The sequence below is a fragment of the Chiloscyllium plagiosum genome, unplaced genomic scaffold, assembly GCF_037043375.1.
Source record: "Chiloscyllium plagiosum isolate Xiang-an unplaced genomic scaffold, Cpla_swu_hap1 HiC_scaffold_7, whole genome shotgun sequence".
NCBI lineage: Eukaryota > Metazoa > Chordata > Chondrichthyes > Orectolobiformes > Hemiscylliidae > Chiloscyllium > Chiloscyllium plagiosum.
In genome coordinates, this window is record NW_028270145.1 from 38034869 (window position 1) to 38062607 (window position 27739).

The 27739-nt window shown below is 45.9% G+C and overlaps 1 protein-coding gene and 1 pseudogene across 1 annotated transcript in view; both read right to left on the reverse strand.

The window, feature by feature from the left end:
* LOC122551888 (insulin-like growth factor 2 mRNA-binding protein 2) overlaps nt 1–27739 on the reverse strand; it is a 231625-nt gene that overhangs the window by 123532 nt on the left and 80354 nt on the right. Inside the window, 2 exon segments of the mRNA XM_087988941.1 lie at nt 2580–2631; nt 24909–24957. Of these exon segments, the coding sequence (XP_087845067.1) occupies nt 2580–2631; nt 24909–24957 (101 nt within the window).
* Nucleotides 18468–19114, reverse strand: LOC148149591 (uncharacterized; annotated as a pseudogene).

Below are 27739 nucleotides of genomic sequence, written 5' to 3' on the forward strand. Positions count from 1 at the left end.
CCTGATTTCTCCAGCCTTTCTGACTGTTCCGGAATTCCTGGATTCTCCCTCTCCGTCAAGCGCTGAAGATACTTTGGAATCTGAGAAGGACATGGCAGACGTCGTTGCCTCAACACCTTTGCCATCTGAAGAACAGAATGAATTTCTTGCGAGCTGCTCCATGCACAAGAAGCTATGCTGCTGGGTGTTACACACCACCCACACCAGAGATGGAGGTGGAGAAACCTGACCTGGTCCCAAAACGCCCCACAGGGGGAGGGTTGGAGTGACTGTAATGAGGTCAGCCAGGTGGACCTCCGAGAATACAAGTTCCCTGATCAGGCATGTTCATCTGGTCCAATCAGGGAGCCCTGACTGAGAGAGCGAGAGAGCAAGAGAGAGAGAGACTGTGTATGAGAGAAAACCAGTGTATGTGAGATAGCGAGAGACAGAATGAGTGACTGCATGCATGGAAGAGGAAGAGTGAATGATTGAGTGTGTGTGTGAGAGAGAGAGAGAGAGAGAGAGAGAAAAACAGTTTGTGTCTGTGTGTGTATCATGTGCGTGTGAGATACACTGTGAGAGTGAGTGGATTGTGTGAGAGTATGTGTCTGTGAGATTGTGAGAGAGAAAGAGTGGGAGGATCTGTGTGTGCGCAAGAGAGTATGTGTGAATGTGTGTATGTGAGAGAGAGCGTAGCGTGCATGCATGAGTGATTGAGAGAATGTGTGCATGTGCTTGTGTGTGTCAGAAAGTGTGTTTGTATCAATGTGCGAGAGTGAGCGTGCATGAATAAGTGTGTGTGTATTTCTGTAGAGAGAGAGTGAGAGAGAAAGAGAGAGTGAGTATGTGTGAGAGAGAGAGAGAGAGAGAGAGAGTGTGTGTGTGTGTCCGCGCACACACGTTTAGACCAATGGAAGTGACTAGTCGGGGATGTTGTGCTTACATGTATCAAAGCTCGGTTTCACCTCGCACAGTCCAGTTGTACTTACTCTGTCATAAGCAAGATATAGTGGCATGAGAGAAGGTGTAAAACTGACTCACAACAAATGAGAACAGAACAGAGTGATTTATTCAGTTGAGCGTTAGGAGGAACAAGCTGAGGATGCTCTCTCTTCAAAGGCCAAGGCAAGTCTGTGAGGGTGGCGGAGTGGACGACTGTGGGAGAACGCAGAATCTGAGAAGACACTTGAAACATGATCAACTCGTTAACAGCAGGTAGAGAAAGTATTTCCACTTGGGGGGGGGGGGGGGGGGGGGGGGGGGGGGGGAAGGTGGGGAAGAACACCATCATCAACATAAAGACACGCCGTCTTCATCCAGCAACTGCACGACCATCTGCTACCAGAGAGTCAGTAAACTGTTAAATTGAAGCTCGGTAGGCAGATTGGGGGAGACAGGAATGGACAAGGAGAGATGGGGAGGTGGCTCAGATGAAGTATGGACTGACTGAGTGGTGAACAGCCTGTTCCACTGGCACGTAGTCTGTGTAATCCTCTTGCTCAATTGTCTTATTCTTTGTCAAAGCATAAGCTACATGGATCTCCTGACCAGATCTCCTTCCTTCAACCAATTGGATTTTTAAGCCCAGCTCACACCTTATCATTTAGGAAGTGTTATTTACATACATACTAAAATACACAGACTCACAGACAATCACTCAGATACATTCACAGACACAGACACACACACTCACACAGATATACATACATACTCATAGTCGGTGAGGGAATTGTAAACATTCCCACAGTTTGAGGACTGTATGGTCAAATTGGAAAATTACTGATTTAAGGACGGTGTGGGGGGGAAGAGAGAGAGAGAGAGAGAGAGAGAGAAAGAGAGAGAGAGAGAGAGAGAGAGACAGAACAGCCAGGTAACTACAGGCCTATTAATTTCAGTTCAGTTGCAGAGAAGCAACTGGAAGCTGTCATTAAGATCGGGTAAGCGAGCATTGGGACAAAGCTAAGTTCACTTTGCCGAGGGTAAGTCATGTCTGAGGTGAATTTTCTCTGGTCATTAATAAAGGTCGTTGCCGATAGGCTGTTTGCCTTTACCACGGAGAAGTGGGGTGCTGAATCTTAAATGGGGAGGAGACTGTGGAGAATCTGCCCAGATACAGATCCAACTCAGTTGCACAACAAAAACATGAGAGTTTAAGCTGTTAACTCAAAACAGAGGAAGACATAAACTGCAATTTCATTTCCCATTCAGTCCCTTGATTACTGAGCACTGAACTGCTTGGCATGTTTGAAGGGGATCTTCTGACAGGAGACATTCATAAACACAGGGATATCACTTTAAAATTAAAGCCTGATTGTTCGGGAGCCAATCAGAAAAACACGAGGAGAGTGAAAATCTGCAGCTTCCCCACAGATCGTTGTGGCTCTTAGATAATTTGAGCTCCAGTCATTAGATCACCAAACCTGGATCAAACAGGGCAAAACAGAGATCAGACAGACAGCAACCATAATTGAACTGCTTAGCACAGCAGGTCAGAGAGAACAGATTGGTCTAGCTACTCAGGATCTCATGTTCCAAAGGTGCTTTAGAACGAAATACCAGACAGAAGAACTCACCACCATCCCCTTACACCTCCATACCTTGTTCCACATTCTCCACTGTGCCATATTCAGCCAGAAGTCCATCCAATACCTGAAAAGAGCAAAGAGACAGGAATATTACACCGTGACACCCAGACAGGAGTGTGACACTGTGTCACCTCAGACAGTCAGACATTGGTACACCATTTCACACAGACAGACAGGCAGTAGTGCCATACCATGTCACAGGGTGATAGATTTAAGCCAGATGTCAGAGGCAGGTTCTTTACACAGAGAGTGTTAAGGGTGTGGAATGCCCTACCTGCCAATGTAGTCAACTCAGCCACATTAGGGAGATTTAAATGATCCTTGGATAAGCACATGGATGATGATGGGATAGTGTAGTGGGACGAACTGAGAACAATTCACAGGTCGGCGCAACATCGAGGACCGAAGGGCCTGTTCTGCGCTGTGTCGTTCGATGTTCTATGTTCAGCCAAACAGGGGTGTTACACTGTGTTACCCAGCCACAGACAGACAGGAGTGTCATACCATGTCAGCCAAACAGGCAGACAACAGTATTACAATGCGTCACCTAGACATCAGACAGTGTTACGACATGTGACCCAGACAGGAGTGCCAGACCTTGTCACTGAGACAAAGAGGAGCTTCACACTGTGTCACTGCGACAGACAGGAGTGTAACACCAAGTCACACAGCTAGGAGGGTGCGGTGGAGGTGGGGGAGCCATCATTGGTAAAATCATTCGCAAAGAAATCCCATGCGAGCTCTGGTATAAAGACGATAAACATATTGCTTTTAATGATAGTCAGGCCGCAAGCTCCAATTAACTTTCTGGTGGCCCCCAAGAAGCCTACTGCCCATTTGTCTAAGGCAGAAGATTCAGATGCAGAGCTTTTGGGACACCTGATAGTTATTGCTAAAAAGTGTCCTGCAAAGTTGAGGTTAACAAATGGCCACAGACTCATCCCTAACAAAGGTGAGAAGGTGGACAGTGTGTCGGCCACATTCACCTTCATGTAGGTGGTGTACGCCAAATTTTCAGCCTCCAGGTTAATTGTTATGGGGATGGGGTGGGAGGGTTGCACTTTGGAAAGTCGGTGCAGACTCAGATGGGCTGAAAGGCCTCTTTCTGCACTATAGGGATTCTAATGAAGCACTGCTCTCCTGTTGCTCAATCACTGTTGAGGTTGCAAACACCAGAGATGGATCTTCCCAGGGTAACAGCATGTCTAGGAATTAACTCATCTCTCTCTGTTTAGCGTGGCAGAAAAATTCTTCACAAGATTAACTCTGACTAGAGTCACAGCATTGGGTCCTCTCTTCCCAACAGTCCTGTACTTTCGTTCTTACTCACCACGCTGCCATGATTCAAGAAGGCAGCTACCCATCATCCTCTCCAGGGCAATTAGGGACGGGCAATAAATGCTGCCATAATAAAAACAATCCTTGATCAAGAGTTCTCCAGGACATCTCGACAGGGGCGTGCACGTGATGCAAAGCCAAAAGGTTTCCAGCAAGGCCACAGTCTTTGGGTGGGCAGTACTTAGTTCTGGACACATTACTCAGAATTCAGAATGGTTACAGCACAGGAAGTGGCTATTTGGCCCATCCACTCTGCACTGGCTCTCTGTAGCAGCAATTCATGAGTACCACTAACCGCAACTACAAAGACAAGCCTTCTTCCTGTAACCTTGCACATTCTTCCTTTCCAGATAATAATCCAATTCCTTTTCAAAAGCTCTCAATGAGCCTGCCTCCACCACATTTTCAGGCAGTGCCTTTCCAGATCCTAACCAGTAGCTGAATGGAAACAATTCTCCTCATCTCTCCACTGCTGCATTTCTCAATCACCTCATATCTTACGCCCTCTTGTGCTCCATCCGACTACAAAGGGAGCAGTTTCGGACTTCGCTCAATATCAAATGCCTGCATCAAAAAGTCCTCTCAATCTTTCCAAAGGAGTTGTTAAAGTTAAAAATCACACAACACCAGGTTATAGTACTAGCTTTCATAGTGCTGCTTAGCTACCTGATGAAGAAGCAACGCTCCGAAAGCTGTAACTTCCAAATAAATCTGTTGTACTATGACCTGGTGTTATGTGATTTTTAACTTTGTACACCCCAGTCCAAAACCGGCTCCTCCATATCAAGTTCCCCAAGGAGAACAGTCCTGACCTCTAATTTATCTTCAGGACTGAAGTTCCTCATCTCTGGAGCCAAGCACTTGAATCTTTACTGCATGCTCTCTCCAATGTCTTGCCATCCTTCCTGATGTGTAGGGCCCAGAACTGCATGCAGTGGTCCAGTTAAAGACAGAACCAGTGATCTACACAGGTTGACATTACCCCCTCACTCCTGTACTCTACGTCCCCATTAATAAAGTCCTCCTGAATGACTCAAAGATTCCCAACAGCATTTTAACAATCAAGATTTTTATTTATACTAAAAACAGAAAAGTGCTGGAGAAACTCAGCACATCTAGCAACATCTATCAAGAGATGAACCGTTAACAATGACTCATTCCACACTCAAAACATTAACTCTGCTTCTCTTTCGACGGTGACCATCAGGCCCGCTGAGTTCTTTCAGCATTTTCTGGTCTTAAATTCAGATTTCTAGCACACACTCTGTATTTTGCTTTCTTCCCATACCTTTCACTATCACAAGATTAACGAATCCACCTTCTTGTCGAAAATGTTGCATATTTCCAGTATTTATATGCGGGTTCAGCAAGCTGTCAGGAACTTTAGAGTCGAGAGTGTGGTGCTGGAAAAGCACAGCAGGTCAGGCAGCACCCAAGGAGCAGGAGAATTGACGTTTCGGACATAAGGAATGATTCCTGATGAAGGGCTTATGCCTGGAACGTCGATTCTCCTGCTCCTCGGATGCTGCCTAACCTGCTGTGCTTTTCCAGCACCTCACTCTCGACTCTGATCTCCAGCATCTGCAGACCTCACTTTCTCCTATAGGAATGTTAGCCTTTATTTGAAGAGGATTTGAGCACAGCAGTAGTCAGGACTTGCTTCAATTGTACAGGTAGTTCTTCTATAACACTTGTTTATCAAACACGATCTGTCTGTAAAGTGAGTTTAGCTAAAATGGCCGACACTTTCTTTTCAATAAAAGTAACATTCGTTTGCTGTTGTGTGATTCTCACCCCCGGCACTAGGTGCAGCGGTGCTTGGAGGACTGGACTCCACATCAGCTCATGTGGTCAGCCCCCATGTGCGCTTTCTCATTAAGAGCTTCGTGATAGGTATTGTGAAGTCTTTTTGCTAGTGGATTTGGAAAAGCATCGTGAAAATATCTCCACAGCCTAAGGACAAGAAGCTGGGAGCAATCTGGTAATTTAAAAACTTAAAAGAGTTGAAACTTCACTGTAATTGACTAACACTAAAAGGGCAGTGTTGAGGGACAGTTTGAAACTTGGCTTTGGTGTCTGTATTAAGAGCTTTTCCCCCCTTTTATCTGTTTAAAAAATATGTTGAGATGTTAAAGAATATCTGCAGACTTATGTGAATCTGTTTCAGTGACAAATCACTATGGTAACCAAATGCAAAGAAATACCAGTACAGGGGCTTGGACATGGTCGGTCAGCTGCTCAGGGTGGTCCCAGTCAGGAAACTCTGCATGGAGTGGGTGAGGGAGAGAAAGGGCATGTGTGGAGATGTCCTGAGGGGGGTGAGTAGGCTGTGCGGAAGAGATTCAGGGTGTGGCCGGACAAGCCACTCAAAATGATGGATTCATGAAAATGGACAAGAAACGACGGGAATGCTGGGGAATTGAGGCAAGCCTTGGCCAAGGTGACTGTGTTCAAAGACTCTGAAATAAACAAGCTGCAAAATCCAGACAGGCCGCAGCTACAGACAGACTGTATGCAACTGACTCAGCAGCTGCAGACAACAGAATATACACTTGAATTTGAACCGAATGGAATTGACATGAATGCCATCCCCAGTACAATTGGAAACATCGAATTGTTTACCAAATGAAGAGGAGCCTGAGGAGAGGGGTACCTGACCTCTTCCCTTATTTGGAGAGGGCTACCTGCCCTGATCGATCTATTGGTGGACATCGAAGCCCCTCCCAAAAGGGCACGAAGACTTCTAAGTATAAGAATTGCTGCAAAACCACCTTCAGGAGCGGTAACTCGAGACCAACCATTGTGAAGAGAAGACATGAGTGGAACCACTGGGGGAAGACAGCCAGACAATTACCGTCATGTGAATGAAGGCCAAGATCTAGTGTGGTGGTACATGACCATCCAGAGTTAAGTTAAAGCACAAGATATCAGATAGGTTTATAGTGCAACTTGTTAAGTTTGTAAAGTATTTTATTATAATAATAATTGTGTTAAATAAGTAAATATTATTGCTTATTAAGAATAGACTGGCAGTTTCTTTGCTAGGTACATTAGTTAAACAGGCACAACAAATTGGCACCCCAGATGGGACCTCAATAAGAAGTGACTGTCGCTCTGAGGTCAAATCCCACAGAACCTCATATTCCTGGAGATTTTGTCTGAGCTGATCGAGAAAAGGGCAGCTGCTCACACACAGGCCAAGATTTCTAGTCAATCGGAGTGAATAGCTATGTAAAATTGTTAGTGTGTGGAGTATTTTACTGTAATATTGATTGTGTTAAATAAATAGATATTATTGTTGAGTCGACTCGCAGCTTCTTTGCTAGGTGTAAGAGTTAAACACACTGTGGCAGGCTCCACGAGGGTTTGTCAGGGTCAGAGTCTAGTCAGGATGACAGTGAGTGGGGAAGGTGTTGCAGGAAACAGTGGATGCAGTAGCGAGATAGAGTAAATGCGAGGTATCAATGTGAAGATGGTGGCATTTCTACTGGCAGAGTGGAGAAGGTCTGCACTGGCCTGGACGGTAACCCTGGTCCAGGTTGGCGCGATTCCAGTAAAGTGGCAGCCTCTGTTGGCCTGGAAGAAAAGGATGCCTGCCTCTGCACCACCCCATCCCCATTAGCAGCATCTCCATGTCTCAACCCACAAAGGGAGGCACCAATTTTCCATTGTCTGCCATGTCCAGGGCCAAGGTCAGGAACCACGCAGAGCAGCTCCAGACTGACTGCCCTTGTCTGGGTACGTAATATCTTGTTAAATAGTGCTGCACCACGGATGCTGGTCAATTCTGGGATATCCAGGAACTGTTGACTGGTTTTGGAAATGGCACATGGTATGATGATGCTAGAATGTGTGAGAGGGGCACCAAAAGATGGGGTAGGCAATAAATTCAGAGAGTTTTGTAAAATCAGGTGATAGGCGTGTCCAAGGATCACAATGTAAAACCCTCCGATAAACTTGACAAAACTGACTAGCGAAAGAAATTAAGATTCTGCCCTTGAAATATCAGGTTAACAATCACACAACACCAATGTTTAGTCCAGCAGGTTTATTTGGAAGTACAAGCTTTCAGAGTGCTGCTCCTTTGTCAGGTAGCTAGTGGGACAGGATCATAAGACACAGAATTCATAGCAAAAGATCACGGTGTCATGCAACCGACATAATATATAGAGCAAACCGAGATGGCTGTTAAGGCTTTTATCTTTTAGAATGGGTTGCAGGTTTCGATTCATTAATATGTATATCCCAGAACTTCTTTCAAGGCACACTCCCGAGATAACATAAGGTTTTATATTAAAAAACTAACATCTCAGCTCAGACAATGAATTAAAGGTGTGACATTAGGCTCTGTCTGTATTCCAATCCTGAGTCAGCCTGGTTGTGTTTCCAAAATAGGAATTTATAACATGTCACATGGATTGACTGCCTACAGATTGTGTACTTTTTGAGCAAAATAGAATGTGGTGGTAAGTACAATTCTGCAAATGCAAATACACCCCATAGACTTGTGTGTGTGCATGGGAGAGAGGGAGGGGGGGGAGAGGGAGAGAGTGTGTGTATGTGTGTGTAAAAGAGTGTGTGCGTGTGTGAGTGCATATGTGTGAGTGCGTGTGTGTGTGTGTGTGTGTGTAAATTCCCTTCCAGTTGGGAAACACTTTAGCAGGCAGGGACATTTGGTCCCCGATCTTTGGAGGACTGTCCTCCAAGGCGGGCTTCGGGATAGGCAACAACGCAGAGCAGAGGCTGACAGCCACGTTCGGTGCCCATGAGGATGGCCTCAACCAGCACCTGGGGCTCATATCACACTCCAGGTACGCCACGACACACACTCTCGCACACACTCTCTCACAGGTTTATACTCCACCACACACACACACTCTCTCTCACAGGCTTATACTCCTTCACACACAAATACACACTCTTTCACAGGCTTATACTCCATCACACTCTCACACACACACTCTCACAGGCTTCTACTCCATCACACTCACACACACACTCTCTCACAGGCTTATACTCCATCACACACTCACACACACACACTCTCTCACAGGCTTCTACTCCATCACACTCACACACACACTCTCTCACAGGCTTATACTCCATCACACACTCACACACACACACTCTCTCACAGGCTTATACTCCATCACACACACACTCTCTCTCACAGGCTTATACTCCATCACACTCTCTCACACACTCTCTCACAGGCTTATACTCCATCACACTCACACACGCACTCTCTCACAGGCTTATACTCCAGCACTCTCACGCACACACTCTCTCACAGGCTTATACTCCATCACACACACACACTCTCTCACAGGCTTATACCCCATCACATGCGCACACACACTCTCTAACAGCCTTATACCCAATCACAATCTCTCACACCCCATCACAATCTCTCACACACTCTCTCCCAGGCTTACACTCATCCACACTCTCTCACTGACTTATACTCCATCACACTCACAAACACACTCTCTCACTGACTTATACTCCATCACACTCACACACACACACTCTCTCACTGACTTATACTCCATCACACTGACACACACACACTCTCTCACAGGCTTATACCCCATCACACACTCACACACACTCTCTCACAGGATTATACTCCATCACACTCACACACACACTGTCTCACAGGCTTATACACCATCACACTCACGCACACACTCTCTCACAGGCTTATACTCCATCACACTCACACACACACTCTCTCACAGGTTTATACTCCATCTCACTCACGCACACACTCTCTCACAGGCTTATACTCCATCACACTCAAACACACACACTCTCACAGGCATATACTCCAACACACTCTCTCACAGGCTTATACTCCATCACACTCACACACACACACTCTCACAGGCTTATACTCCATCACACTCTCGCACACACTCTCTCACAGGCTTATACTCCATCACACTCTCGCACACACAATCTTACAGGCTTATACTCCATCACACTCACACACACTCTCTCACAGGCTTATACTCCATCACACTCACACACACACACTCTCACAGGCTTATACTCCATCACACTCTCGCACACACTCTCTCACAGGCTTATTCTCCATCACACTCTCGCACACACTCTCTCACAGGCTTATACTCCATCACACTCTCGCACACACAATCTTACAGGGTTATACCCCATCACACTCTTATACACACTCTCTCACAGGCTTATACTCCATCACACTCACACACACAGTCTCTCACAGACTTATACTCCATCACACTCACACACACACTCTCACACAGGCTAATACTCCATCACACACTCTCACAGACTTATACTCCATCACTCTCTCACACACTCTCTCTCACAGGCTTAAACTCCATCACACTCTCGCACACACTCTCTCACAGGCTTATACTCCATCACACTCTCGCACACACTCTCTCACAGGCTTATACTCCATCACACTCACACGCACACACTCTCTCACAGGCTTATACTCCATCACACTCACACGCACACACTCTCTCACAGGCTTATACTCCATCACACTCACACGCACACACTCTCTCACAGGCTTATTGTCCATCACACTCTCAGACACTCTCTCACAGGCTTATACCCCATCACACTCACACACACACACACTCTCTAACAGCCTTATACCCCATCACACTCACACACACACACTCTCACAGGCTTATAGCCCATCACACACACACTCTCTCCCAGGCTTACACTCATCCACACTCTCTCACTGACTTATACTCCATCACACTCACAAACACACTCTCTCACAGGCTTCTACCCCATCACACTCTCTCACACACTCTCTCACAGACTTATACTCCATCACACTCACACACACACTCTCTCACAGGCTTATACTCCATCATACTCACACACACACACTCTCACAGGCTTATACTCCTTCACACTCACACACACACTCTGTCACAGGCTTATACTCCATCACACTCTCGCACACACTCTCTCACAGGCTTATATTCCATCACACTCACACACACACTCTCTCACAGGCTTATTCTCCATCACACTCACACACACACTCTCTCACAGGCTTATACCCCATCACATTCTCATACACACACTCTCTCACAGGCTTATACTCCATCACACCCACCTACACACACACACTCTCTCACAGGCTTATACTCCATCGCATTCTCTCACAGGCTTATACTCCATCACACTCACACACACACTCTCTCACAGGCTTATACCCCATCACACTCACACACACACTCTCTCACAGGCTTATATTCCATCACACTCACACACACACTCTCTCACAGGCTTATACTCCATCACACTCACACACACACTCTCTCACAGGCTTATACTCCATCACACTCACACACGCACTCTCTCAAAGTCTTATACCCCATCACACTCACCTACACACACACACACACTCTCACAGGCTTATACTCCATCGCATTCTCTCACAGGCTTATACTCCATCACACTCACACACACACTCTCTCACAGGCTTATACCCCATCACACTCACACACACACTCTCTCACAGGCTTATATTCCATCACACTCACACTCTCTCACAGGCTTATACCCCATCACACTCACACACACACTCTCTCACAGGCTTATATTCCATCACACTCACACACACACTCTCTCACAGGCTTATACCCCATCACACTCTCTCACACACTCTCTCACAGGCTTATACTCCATCACACTCACACACACACTCTCTCACAGGCTTATACTCCATCACACTCACACACGCACTCTCTCAAAGTCTTATACCCCATCACACTCACCTACACACACACACACTCTCTCACAGGCTTATACTCCATCGCATTCTCTCACAGGCTTATACTCCATCACACTCACACACACACTCTCTCACAGGCTTATGCTCCATCACACTCACACACACACTCTCTCACAGGCTTATACACCAGCACTCTCACGCACACACTCTCGCACAGGCTTATACTCCATCACACTCACACACACACTCTCTCAAAGTCTTATACCCCATCACACTCTCGCACACACACTCTCTCACAGTCTTATACTCCATCACACTCACGCACACTCTCTCACAGGCTTACACTCCATCACACTCACACACACACTCTCTCACAGGCTTATACACCACCAGACTCACACTCTCTCTCACAGGCTTATACTCCATCACACTCACACACACAATCTCTCACAGGCTTATACTCCATCACACACACTCTCTCACAGGCTTTTTCTCCATCACACTCACACACACACTCTCTCAAAAGGCTTTTACTCCATCACACTCACACACACACTCTCTCACAGGCTTATACTCCATTTCACTCTCGCACACACTCTCTCACAGGCTTATACACCATCACACTCACACACACACACTCTCACAGGCATATACTCGAACACACTCTCTCACAGGCTTATACTCCATCACACTCTCTCACACACTCTCTCACAGGCTTATACTCCGTCTCACTCACACACACTCTCGCACAGGCTTATACTCCATCACACTCTCGCACACACTCTCTCACAGGCTTATACTCCATCACACTCACACACGCAATCTCTCACAGGCTTATCCTCCATCACACTCACACACACAATCTCTCACAGGCTTATACTCCATCACACACACTCTCTCACAGGCTTTTTCTCCATCACACTCACCTACACACACACACACTCTCTCACCGGCTTATACTCCATCACACTCACCTACACACACACACACACACTCTCACAGGCTTATACTCCATCACACTCACACACACTCTCTCTCACAGGCTTATCCTCCATCACACTCACACACACACACTCTCACAGGCTTATACTCCAAAACACACTCACACACACACTCTCTCACAGGCTTATACTCCATCACACTCTCACACACACTCTCTCACAGGTTTATACTACATCACACTCACACACACACTCTCTCACAGGCTTATACCCCATCACACTCTCTCACAGGCTTATAGCCCATCACATTCATGCACACACTCTCTCACAGGCTTATTTTCCATCACACTCACACACACTCTCTCTCACAGGCTTATACCCCATCACATTCTCATACACACTCTCTCACAGGCTTATACTCCATCACACTCACACACACTCTCTCACAGGCTTATACTCCATCACACTCACACAAACACTCTCTCACAGGCTTATACTCCATCACACACTCACACACACACACACTCTCACAGGCTTATACTCCATCACACTCACACACACACTTTCTCACAGGCTAATACTCCATCTCACTCTCGCACACACTCTCTCACAGGCTTATACCCCATCACATGCACACACACACTCTCTAACAGCCTTATACCCAATCACAATCTCTCACACCCCATCACAATCTCTCACACACTCTCTCCCAGGCTTACACTCATCCACACTCTCTCACTGACTTATACTCCATCACACTCACAAACACACTCTCTCATAGGCTTATACTCCATCACACTCTCGCACACACACTCTCACAGGATTATACTCCATCACACTCATACACACACTGTCTCACAGGCTTATACACCATCACACTCACGCACACACTCTCTCACAGGCTTATACTCCATCACACTCACACACACACTCTCTCACAGGTTTATACTCCATCTCACTCACACACACAATCTCTCACAGGCTTATACTCCATCACACACACTCTCTCACAGGCTTTTTCTCCATCACACTCTCACACACTCTCTCACAGGCTTATACTCCATCACACTCACCTACACACACACACACACACTCTCTCACAGGCTTATACTCCATCACACTCACCTACACACACACACACACACACTCTCACAGGCTTATACTCCATCACACTCACACACACTCTCTCTCACAGGCTTATACTCCATCACACACTCACACACACTCTCTCTCACAGGCTTATACTCCATCACACACTCACACACACTCTCTCTCACAGGCTTATACTCCATCACACTCTCGCACACACTCTCTCACAGGCTTATACTCCATCACACTCTCGCACACACTCTCTCACAGGCTTATAGTCCATCACATTCATGCACACACTCTCTCACAGGCTTATACTCCATCACACTCTCTCACAGGCTTATTTTCCATCACACTCACACACACTCTCTCTCACAGGCTTATACCCCATCACATTCTCATACACACTCTCTCACAGGCTTATACTCCATCGCATTCTCTCACAGGCTTATACTCCATCACACTCTCACACACACACACTCTCTCACAGGCTTATACTCCATGACACTCACTCTCTCACAGGCTTATACTCCATCACACGCTCGCACACACTCTCTCACAGGCTTATACCCCATCACAATCTCTCACGCACTCTCTCACAGGCTTACACTCATCCACACTCTCTCACTGACTTATACTCCATCACACTCACAAACACACTCTCTCATAGGTTTCTACCCCATCACACTCTCTCTCACACTCTCTCACAGGCTTATACTCCATCACACTCACACACACACTCTCTCACAGGCTTATACTCCATCACACTCTCGCACACACTCTCTCACAGGCTTATACTCCATCACACTCTCTCACAGGCTTATACTCCATCACACTCTCTCACAGGCTTATTCTCCATCACACTCACACACACACTCTCTCACAGGCTTATACTCCATCACACTCTCGCACACACTCTCTCACAGGCTTATAGTCCATCACACTCACACACACACTCTCTCACAGGCTTATACTCCATCACACTCTCTCACAGGCTTATTCTCCATCACATTCACACACACTCTCTCTCACAGGCTTCTACTCCATCACACTCACACACACACTCTCTCACAGGCTTATACTCCATCACACTCACACACACACACTCTCTCACAGGCTTATTCTCCATCACACTCACACACACACTCTCTCACAGGCTTATACCCCATCACACTCTCGCACACACTCTCTCACAGGCTTATACTCCATCACACTCACACACACACTCTCTCAAAGTCTTATACCCCATCACACTCACACACACACTCTCTCACAGGTTTATACTCCATCACACTCACACACACACTCTCTCACAGGCTTATAGTCCATCACATTCATGCACACACTCTCTCACAGGTTTATACTCCATCACACTCTCACACACACTCTCTCACAGGCTTATAGTCCATCACATTCATGCACACACTCTCTCACAGGCTTATACTCCATCACACTCTCTCACAGGCTTATTTTCCATCACACTCTCACACACACACTCTCTCACAGGCTTATACTCTATCACACTCACACACACACTCTCTCACAGGCTTATACCACATCACATTCTCATACACACTCTCTCACAGGCTTATACTCCATCGCATTCTCTCACAGGTTTATACTCCATGACACTCACACACGCACTCTCTCACAGGCTTATACTCCATCACACTGACACACACTCTCTCTCACAGGCTTATACACCAGCACTCTCACGCACACACTCTCGCACAGGCTTACACTCCATCACACTCACACACGCACACTCTCACAGGCTTATACCCCATCACACTCACACACACACACTCTCACAGGCTTATAGCCCATCACACACACACACACACACTCTCTCACAGGCTTATACCCCATCACACTCACACACACACTCTCTCACAGGCTTATACTCCATCACACTCACACACACACTCTCTCACAGGCTTATAGTCCATCACACTCACACACACACTCTCGCACAGGCTTACACTCCATCACACACACACACACACACTCTCTCACAGGCTTATACCCCATCACACTCACACACACACTCTCTCACAGGCTTACACTCCATCACACTCACACACACACACTCTCACAGGCTTATAGCCCATCACACTCACACACACACACTCTCACAGGCTTATACTCCATCACACTCACACACACACTCTCTCACAGGCTTATACTCCATCACACACTCACACACAGTCTCTCACAGGCTTATAGTCCATCACACTCTCACACACACTCTCTCACAGGCTTATCCTCCATCACACTCACAAACATACTCTCTCACAGACTTATACTCCATCACACTCACACACACACTCTCTCACAGGCTTATACTCCATCACACACACACACACACTCTCTCACAGGCTTATACTCCATCACACACTCACACACACTCTCTCACAGGCTTATACCCCATCACATTCTCATACACACTCTCTCACAGGCTTATACTCCATCACACCCACCTACACACACACACTCTCTCACAGGCTTATCCTCCATCACAATCTCTCACACACTCTCTCACAGGCTAAGAGTCCATCACACTCATGCACACACTCTCTCACAGGCTTATACTCCATAACACTCACACACACACTCTCTTACAGGCTTATACTCCATCACACACACACACACACACACTCTCTCACAGGCTTATACTCCATCACACTGACACACACACTCTCTCACAGGCTTATATTCCATCACACTCACACACACACTCTCTCACAGGCTTATACACCAGCACACTCACACACACACTCTCTCACAGGCTTATACACCAGCACACTCACGCACACACTCTCTCACAGGCTTATATTCCATCACACTCACACACACACTCTCTCACAGGCTTATACTACATCACACTCTCGCACACACTTTCTCACAGGCTTATACACCAGCACACTCACACACACACTTTCTCACAGGCTTATACACCAGCACACTCACGCACACACTCTCTCACAGGCTTATACTCCATAACACTCACACACACTCTCTCTCACAGGCTTATACTCCATCACACTGACACACACACTCTCTCACAGGCTTATACACCAGCACACTCACACACACCCTCTCTCACAGGCTTATAGCCCATCACATTCACACACACTCTCTCTCTCAGGCTTCCACTCCATCACACTCTCTCACAAGCTTATACTCCATCACACTCACGAACACACTCTCTCACAGGCTTATCCTCCATCACACTCACACACACACTCTCTCACAGGCTTATACTCCATCACACTGACACACACACTCTCTCACAGGCTTATACACCAGCACACTCACACACACACTCTCTCACATGCTTATACTCCATCGCACTCACACACACACCCTCTCTCACAGGCTTATAGCCCATCACATTCACACACACACTCTCACAGGCTTATATTCCGTCACACTCACACACACACTCTCTCACAGGCTTATACTCCATCACACTCTCTCACACACTCTCTCACAGGCTTATACTCCATCACATTCTCTCACAGGCTTATACTCCATCACACTCACACACACACTCTCTCACAGGCTTATACTCCATCACACTCTCGCACACACTTTCTCACAGGCTTATCCTCCATCACACTCACACACACTCTCTCACAGGCTTGTACTCCATTACAGTCTCGCACACACTCTCTCACAGGCTTATTCTCCATCTCACTCACACACGCACTCTCTCACAGGCTTATACTCCATCACACACTCACTCACACACACTCTCTCACAGGCTTATACTCCATCACACTCACATGTGCATCCACACACACACGCGCATGCACAGGCTTATACGCAAATACACACACAATCACGCAGACACTCCTCCCACACACACACAGTCTCTCTCCCTCACCTACACACATACAGACATATAAGTGTTTGGGGTGAATTTGCATTTGCAGATTTGCATTTGCAGATACATTCTATTTTACTCAAAAAGCACACAATCTGCAGGCAGTCAATGCATGTGAGGTTTTATAAATTCCTACTTTGGAAATACACTCAGCCTGCCTCAAGATTGAGATACAGATTGATTCTATCCTCCTACTTTCATACATTGTCTGAGCTAAAATGTTACTTCTTAAAATATAAAATGTTAAGTTATCTCAGGAACGTGATTTGAAAAAGTTCTGGGATTTACCTATTCGTGAATCGAAACCTACAACCCATTCTGAAAGATGAAAGACTTAACAGCAATCTAGGTTTGTTTAATATATCATTTCGGTTACACAACACCATGATCTTCTGCTACAAAATTCTGTGTGCTATGATCCAGCCCCACTAGCTACCTGACAAAGGAGCAGCGCTCAAAAACATGTACTTCTAAACAAACCTGCTGGACTATAACCTGGTGTTGTGTGATTTTTAACTTTGCCCACCCCAGTGCCTCCACACCGTGATCTATGAAGGCATGTTTCCTTATGGGATCTGACTTGTGCAGCGTTACCAATGGATGGGATCAGAAGACTAGCTAGAATGTAGTGCAGCCAACAGGGAGAGATGCCAATCGAGAGTGATCAGTTGAAGATTCTGATGCATTATACTATACAGTACTATACAACAGGTCAAAATTTACTTCGACTGTGCTATCATTTGTGTCAGGCTAACTACTATTTTTGTTTTGAGTTTTACCGATATCTTTGGTGGTTCACCACAGCCCTCTTTTTCCTATAGGCCCCGTTATTTCTATTGCACCATTTTCTATAACAATGCGTCGCACAGGAACGTTATAGAAGAACTACCTGTCTAAGAAACTCGGAAGTCTTTCAGCATGTTAAGTTCCTCCTGTGCATTCTGAACTCTGCTGTTAATTTCCTCCGGTTGACAATTTTTGTTCCACTATTTCTTCAGTGTCTCTGAGGTCTTTTTTTGTTGCTGTTTCAATCTCCTACCACTTCCAATCACTTACACCAGAAATTCTTTTCCTAAATTTGCTATCCTGAATCAGGAGGTTTCTGGACTCTTTCATGCGAATCTGTCCATCTTTTGCCAGCATCATGTTCATTCCAGGAGGGTCTTGCTATAATCCTTGCATTCTTCCTTCTGCTTTTTCTGACTGTATACTTAAGTATAGCATTTTTTGTTTTGCATTTCGACATAGCAGTAATCACTGCCTTTTACATGCATTCTTTTCTGCCAGAGGTGATCACATTTGCCTGAATGTGTTTGGCCAGAATAAACCTTCGGACTTTTGCTGCATTTGGGTAGCGTGATGACCTGCTGATTTCTTCACAAACGTCCAGTGATTTACTAAAGCTTCTGGCAACTACTTCTGGGGAAAGCGATGAAGTCGGCGAGTGCTTCCATGTCTTTTCTCTCTCACTGACTGTAGAGGATCATATCAAATTCCTTTTCTGGGGAACATACGTATTTCTTTCTGTCACGGTCACCATCTTGGTCCAAAGGTTCACCTCTGAGGTCCAGGCCATCCAACTTGCACAAACCTCGCTCCGCCAGAGCACTGTGAGCAGTCTCTCACAGGCTTTTACTCCATCACAATCTCTCACAGGCTTATACTCATCCACACTCTCTCACAGGCTTATACTCCATCACACTCTCTCACAGGCTTATACTCCATCACACTTATACACACACTCTCTCACAGGCTTATACTCCATCACACTCACACACACTCTCTCACAGGCTTTAACTCCATCACACTAACACACACACTCTCTCACAGGCTTATTCTCCATCTCAATCTCGCACACTCTCTCACAGGCTTATACTCCATCACACTCACACACACATTCTCACAGGCTTTTACTCCATCACACTCACACACACTCTCTCTCACAGGCTTATACTCCATCACACTCACACACACACTCTCTCACAGGCTTATACTCCATCACACTCACACACACACTCTCTCACAGGCTTATACTCCATCACACTCACACACACATTCTCACAGGCTTTTACTCCATCAAACTCACACACACTCTCTCTCACAGGCTTATACTCCATCACACTCACACACACATTCTCACAGGCTTTTACTCCATCACACTCTCGCACACACTCTCTCACAGGCTTATACTCCATCACACTCTCGCACTTACCTCCGGAAAGATATTATTGCCACAGACGGAGTGCAATGAAGGTTCACCAGAGTTGTTCCGGGATGGTGGGGCTGTCCTACAAAGAGAGATTGGACAAACGGATCCTGTATTTTCCAGAGTTTTACAGAATGACAGGTGACCCATGACCTCATTGAAACTTACAAAATACCTAAAGGGATAGATAGGGTAGTAGGAAGTGAACCGTTACTCCTGGTGGGGAAACCTAGAACCAAGAGGCATACCTTCGACATGATGGTCACTCAGCGTGGATATGACAAGTATCTTTTCTCAGAACCTTTGGAATTCTCCACCACAGGAGTCCTTGGAAGGTCAGTCTTTGAATATATATATATATATATATATATATATATATATATAAAGTAGAGATTGATAGATTTCTGATTACCAGTGGTATACAGGATGATGTGGGCGGGGTGGGTAAAAGCCCATGAAGTGTTCGATCAGCCATACTCATACTGAATGGCAGAGCAGACCAGAGGGGCTGAATGGTTCAGTCTTGCTGCTTTCTGTGTTCCTTAATTACTTAAAAAACCAATGAGAAGACTGGAATATTAAATCAGCTGTCAGAGCTCAGAACAAACATGGCCGCTGTGACTGTCACTATAATGACAATCGACATCTATAAAGCCTGCTTTCTCTGGAAAGAGTGTCAAGCTCCGGGGAGTGGTCATCCACAACAAGCTTTCTTGGACTCTTCATGTAGACTCACTGGTTACAAAGGCCCAACAACGTCTCTTCTTCCTCAGGCAGCTGAGAAAGTTTGGCATGACGGTGAATACACTTGCCAACGTTTATAGGTGCACCATCGAGAGCGTTCTGTCTGAATGTATCATTATCTGGTATGGCAACTGTACCATTCAAGATCGGACATGGTTACAGAGAGTGGTGAACTCAGCCCGGACAATCACAAAGGCCAATCTCCCATCCACCAGGCGTGCTGTCAAGGAAAGGCCACCAGCATTCTTAAAGATCCATCCCACCCTGGCAATGGTTTTCTACAACCTCTACCATCGGGGAGAAGGTACAGAAGCCCGAACACACGCACCAGCCGGTTTCGTAACTGTTTCTACCCTATTGTTGTTAGAATACTGAATGGACTCACAAACTCTTAACATTCGCCTGTCCCTGTGTCTTTGTTTTTGCCGCTGTTTACCTATTATTTACGTATCTATGCTACTTATCTCTGTGATTGGCCTGTATTGCTCGCAAGGCAAAGCTTTTCACTGTGCCTCGGTACACATGACAATAAATTCAATTCAATTCAAGAGGTGCCGGACAGCAGAGATTTAATGCCTTCAGACGTAGATAGTGGAAAGTGGGAGACATGCAGGGTGCGTTACTGACAATGAAAGCCTGGGTGGGAAGTTCAATAGTAGCTCAACAGTGACAGAGGTAGAGACGGACAATGGGGGGGTAAGCCGGCCATCTCGGCAATGCCCCAGATAATTAGATTAGATTAGATTAGATTCCCTACAGTGTGGAAACAGGCCCTTCGGTCCAACAAGTCCACACCGACCCTCCAAAGAGGAACCCACCCAGATCCATTTCCCTGACACAATGGGCAACTTAGCATGGCCAATACACCTAACCTGCACATCTTTGGGTTGTGTGAGGAAACCCACGCAGACACGGGGAGAATGTGCAAACTCCACACAGACAGTTGCCCGAGGCTGGAATTGAACCTGGGACCCTGGTGCTGTGAGGCAGCAGTGCTGACCACTGTGATGTGAACTCCAAAGCTTGTCATGAAAGCAAACCTGAGTTTACAAATAGATTGGCTGAACCTTGAGACTACCGCCAGGGAGAGGAATGGAGTCAGTCACGAGGAAGGAGAAAGAGTCAACTAAGGCAGCCGACATCAAGGTCAAGGGTAAAATAACGAAGGAGGTCTCCAGGTAGATGGCAAGTTGTTAAAGCTCGAGAGAAAACCATATTCTGAAGGAAAGTCCCAAGAGATTGTGATCTGCTGAGGGGTGATGGATCTATATTTTGGGGCACATCCATCAGTCCGTTCATGAACAAAGGATGAAATGAGGCCATGAATAGTGCTGTGGCTTCACCGCCTGCCTACAGACTGCAGGTTCGATTCTCACCGCAGCACATTGAGATTTCAATCCGGTGTCATGAACGAGATCTGGAAATCAAAAGACAGCTCTTGTGAACAATACCTTGAGGGTATCGGGCTACTGTGTATTAGAAAGAAAACACCAACTGGCTGATGAAGGTTCATCAGTGATGGTGAACTGCAAAGGTGTCCAAAAAAAACCAACATGTGACTGCAGTCCCACTCTCTGTTTGACTCTTAAACTGGCCTCTGAAGTGATGTAGTCGAGAGAGTGGAAAAGCACAGCAGGTCAGGCAGCATCCGAGGAGCAGGAGAACTGACATTTCGGGAATAAGCCATTCATCAGGAATCAGGAAATGATGTAACAAGCTACTAGGTTGTACCAAACCTGAAGATCAGGATCCCCGGGTTGGAGGGGTTAGGGTCTCCCTGTTCCGCGATCGGTCAATAAACACTAGCAATTGGTCTGGTTCTTTAGTACTTCACACTTTATTATTCATGGCCAGGAACAGATCATCCAGAAACACAGAGGTTAAACACTTCCGTGTTCCTCTGAGTGACTGAGCATATGGCTTAAAACAAAGACATTTTTATACTTTCTTAAAGAGAGGTACAGGCCGCAATCGTACAGTTCATTCATACAATTACCAATCAAAATGCCAAGGAAGTCCACCCAGCAGAGCCCACCTCAAGGCAATGCCAGTCTTACCACGTCCCCTGAGTAACAGAAGAAGCTGTTTCTCTTCCCCTCCACCACATCACAAACTCCTGGGGCCAGAGGGAAAGCTGCTTTCACTGATGATGTCAATTTGCTCCTCTTCCCGTCTCCCTTCAATTACTTTGCTCAGCTTGACCCAGTGAGCTTTCTGTCTGGAGGTTTTTCTGAACACCTTCATTCATGAGGTGTGGACATCGCTGGCTGGGTCAGCGTTTATTGCCCATCGTTAGTTGATCTTGAGAAGGTGATGGGGTGAGTTTCTTTCTTGAACTTTTGCAGTCCATGTGCTGTAGTTAGAAGCACAATGCCCTTTGGAGGGAATTCCAGGAGGGAATCCCAACTTGTTGCCATCTATGAGCTAGCCAATCCTCTATTCATGCTAATATACTACCTCCAACACCAATGGTCAGCTTATTAAATAGTTCTATGTGCATTCATTCAGCGAATGCCTTTTGATAATGTAAATATATTACATCTACTAGTTCCCCTCTATCTAACCTGCTTGTTACCTCCTAAAACAACAGCATTTTATTTATCAGGAATGATTTCCCTTTCATGAAGTCACATTTTTTCTGTTTGATCATAACAGTATTTCTAATCGAGGGTGAGGGATACCAGAGGTTGGAAGAGAGTGGGAGACAATCTGGGACTTTTTGGCTGAGCCTCAGCCTCATCTACACTGGCAATGAACAACTCTTGAACCCTGAGCCTCCTCGACCACTCTTCCCCAGTACCAGGTCAGGCAGTGACTAGACCCCCCTCTAATCCTCCGAGATCGCTGTCCCTTTTGGTCATAGTGTCCACATGGTCAAAAAATACCACCTGAATATTCTAATCTCATTTGCCAGCACTTGCCTCAAAGTCTTGCATGCCTGGGCCTCAAAAGTACATGTCTAAATACTTCTTCAATGTTATAAGGGTTGGGTCTCTACCACCCTAAAGGTAGTGAGTTCCAGATTGCTACCACCCCCTGGGCGAAAACATTTTTCCTCATCGCCTCTAAACCTTTTGCCTGCTACCTTACATCTATTTCTCCTGGTCACTGATCCCACCGCCAAGGGGAAAGGTTTCTTCCTGTCTACTATTTGGCAATTGGCTAGAAATATTGATTATGGTCAATTCTGTACAGCTTTCAAAAAAGCAGCAGCAGTAGCAGACAACACAGCAAATGCAGGGCAAAGCCAGCAGCAAAGACTGGTCACAAATCAAATCAATTATATATCCTCATTCAGTTCTCCAATACTTCAACTCAGAGATCTGTACATCTAGTAATGGGGAAAGACAGGGTCGCAACGGTAACATCACGACATGATGATTTGGAGATGCCGGTGTTGGACTGGGGTGTACAAAGTTAAAAATCACACAACACCAGGCTATAGTCCAACAGGTTTACTTGGAAGCACTAGCTTTCGGAGTGACGCTCCTTCATCAGGTGGGTGTAGAGTATAAGATCGTAAGACACAGAAATTATAGCAAAGGTTTACAGTGTGATGTAACCGAAATTGTATATTGAAAAAGACCTGGATAGTTTGTTAAGTATCTCATCTTTTAGAATGACCATGTTGGTTTCAGTGCTTTCATATGCAAATCATAGAACTTCTTTAAAGTTACATTCTCAAGTGAACTTTAACAATTGGCATCATGTCGGCCCAGATAATGTATTTAAGGTGTGAGGTGCCCTGTGTGAGCCTGTCTGTGCCATAATGTTCCGACTGATTTACAGAATCTTACATGGATTCATGCAGTTTTTGAGCAAAATAAAATGTAATTCTGCAAGTACGAATTCACCCCACAAACTTATATGTGGGTTTGTGCATGTGTGTGTGTGTGGGGTGGGGTGGGGGTGGGGGTGGAGGTGGTGGGACAAGTCTGAGCATCTGTGAGAGAGTGTGTGTGTGTTTGAGTGTAAAGGGATATAAATCCATGAGACGGTGCATGTGTGAACGTACGGGAGAGAGCTTGTGTATGAGCAAGGTCTGCGTGACTGTGTGTGTGTAGGAGAGTGTTTGTGTAAGTGTGTGTAGGATTGACTCCTGCACACACATACAAACCCCCACATCCACCCACCCAGCCACATATAAGTTTGTGAGGTGAATTTGTACTTGCCTCATTTTCCAGACTGGCAATTCCCAATTATGCCAAGTTCTACCTACACCCTCATTTTCCAGACTGGCACCGCCTCCCAACTATGCCACCCCACCCCCAAGACACTTGGTGAGGGCCTCAGGAGGGAGCCATGATCCTTTGTCAAGGTGTTTTGGACAGCCATTTAAACAGACAAGTCAATAAATAGTTACCAACTACCGCAGGCTACTCACCTCCCACTGCAGATGAGGCGGGATGTTGCGGATTTGAATTTTCCGACTCCTGTGAAGAAAAAAGACAAAGTCTATCAGTGTTAACCATGTCGTGGAAATTCACTGTGCCAGAGGCCAGGGAGTTCAAAGGGCAAAGGGGGACTGGGATTGCTCTGAATAAAACGAGAGGGATTGGCAGTGACTGTGCTCAAGACAGCCGATGGTATGGCATCTTTTTTTTAGATTAGATTACTTACAGTGTGTAAACAGGCCCTTCGGCCCAACAAGTCCACACCGACCCACCGAAGCGCAACCCACCCACACCCCTACATTTACCCCTTTAACCTAATACTACGGGCAATTTAGCATGGCAATTCACCTGACCTGCACATCTTTGGACTGTGGGAGGAAACCGGAGCACCCGGAGGAAACCCACGCAGACACAGGGAGAATGTGCAAACTCCACACAGTCAGTCGCCAGAGTCGGGAATTGAACCCGGGTCTCTGGCGCTGTGAGGCAGCAAACAAAGAGGTTCTCTTTGTTTAAAACAATTTGCTCCCGAGGTGTGGTCAGTGCTGGCAATGTAGTATTCTCAGCCCATCCTTCACTCTGTACTGCCCACATATCGGTGTCATTGAGCCAAAAGGTTAACAGGTCCATTTCCTGGAAGCTAGTGAACCAGCTGCCAGTATAGCATTATTTCAGCTGCTGACCGTGGTTAATTTGAATAATTAAGTGACTGACTAAAAACAAAGGGGGAAGCAGGGGCCTGGCAGCAAACGGATAGTGTCCCTACTTCTAGGCCACACATTCAGAGTTCCAGACCCACCTTTGAATGAGCGAGAGAGAGAGAGAGAGAGAGAGAGAGAGAGAGAGAAGAGGGAGAGAGAAAGACCAAGTGTGAGTCAGAGAGAGAGAGAGCGAGAGAGAAAGAGCAAGAGTAAGAGAGAACGATAGAGAGAGAACTGAGACAGAGTGTGAGAAAGAGGGAGAGAGAAAGAAATAATGAATGTAAGAGAGGGAGAAAGAGAGAGAGAGAGAGAGAGGGGGGGGGAGACCAAATGTAAGAGAGAAAGTGAAAGAGCAAGAGTAAGAAAGAACAATAGAGAGAGAACCGAGAGAGCGCGAGAGAGTAAGAAAGAATGAAAGAGAGAGAGAGAGTAAGAAAGAATGAAAGAGAGAGAGAAAGAGATAAAGAGAAAGAATGCAAGAAAGAGAGAGAAAGAAAGAGAGAGAGACTAGGTGTGTGATTGAGTGTTAATAAACTCCTCCAGCAAAGAAAGGTTGTTGCAGTTTCTCTCTTGCCAAACGCCTCCTATCATAGTTAGACACCGGCTGGACTTTCATTACAATCCAACAATGTTGCAGCATTGTCTTCACATAGAGCCTATTGCCTCACAGCAATCTTGTAAAGCAATATCTGACACCCAGCCACAGAAGGAGAAATTGGGGCAATTAAGCTAAAACCTGGTCAGAGAGGGCGGTTTTAAGAAGTGTCTCGAAGGAGGAAAGTGAGGTTGAAAGGCAGAGAGGTCTTACAGCAGAAATTCCACAGAGTAGGGCAGGGATTCCCAAACCATGGGATCGTGAGGTGGGATTTTGGGACCAGGAGTTCCAAGGCCGCAATGACTGCCGTGTGGCTCTGATTTAATGTTAACAGATATCAGACCCCTTTAAATTCTCTTCTTTTTTTAAAAATGGTGAGCATGGCTTAACTGACAGGCTTTTGAGGCCTGATTGCTGCTTAAAAAAAAACAATGCCGTGGAAAAGACAGGTTCCTCAAAAGCCCAAACCAACATACCAGCTAGGGCACAAGGCCCGTCAATCATGCTCCATAATAAAATTGTGGCCGATCTGATTTTAACGCCAACTCTACATTCCTGCAGAAACTCCTGAAGATGGGGGTCAGCATTTCAGGCATCATGCCATTATTTGTGAAGCTTGTCTCATTCAATCCTGCCTTCGAATACTAGGCCCAGTGCTTGGAAAGAAGGCGTTATTTTCTTCTGGGAAATGACATTGGGGCAGATGAAAAGCAATGACTAATTCTCCTGACAGCTGTGGAACCACAACTTTTTGGGTTATTAGGAGCCTAACATTTCCTGAGGCACCAGATACAAAAACCTTTCAAGAACTGACAGATTTAGTTAAGGAATATTAGGACCCCTCTAATTCTGTGATGTTATCTGTTTTATTTGGCAGTTCGAGAATCAGAGTAACTCATATTGGGATTTTTGACCAGGTTAGGAAGATTGAGAGAAGCATGTGATTTTAATTTAACCCTTAATGAAATGCTGAGATACCGTTTGGCATGTGGGATTAATGAAGGAACCATGCAAAAGAGCCTATTAGCTGAAGCCCAACTGGACTTCAAACAGGCACTACAACTGGCTTTATCATTGGAAAGTTAGAGTATATGAATTGCAGGGTATTCCAATGGTAGTGGACAGCCTTGCAAGTCTGACTGAGCTTGGGGAACACCATTTGAGTGAAGGCAACTGCAGAGCATTAGTCAGTGCACATTCTGAACAGAGGATTTACAGGCAAAGCTGGACATCTGCTATGCATACTTGCAACTGTGGTTAGATGAGGATTCCCAGAAGTATGCTACAATTAATACCCATAAGGGTCTGTATCAAAATACAAGTCTGCCAGGTCGGACATAGTCAGTCTGCACAGGTTTTCAGTGGATGATGGAGAACACTTTACAAGGTCTACCCCAGGTCACTATTTATCCAAGTGATATACCAGTAACAGCGAAGACCAACAAGGAACACTTCGGAGAATTTGGATATAGTCCTCAGATATTCTTCCATGGCAGGCCAATGCCGAAGAAGGGAAAAATGTGTG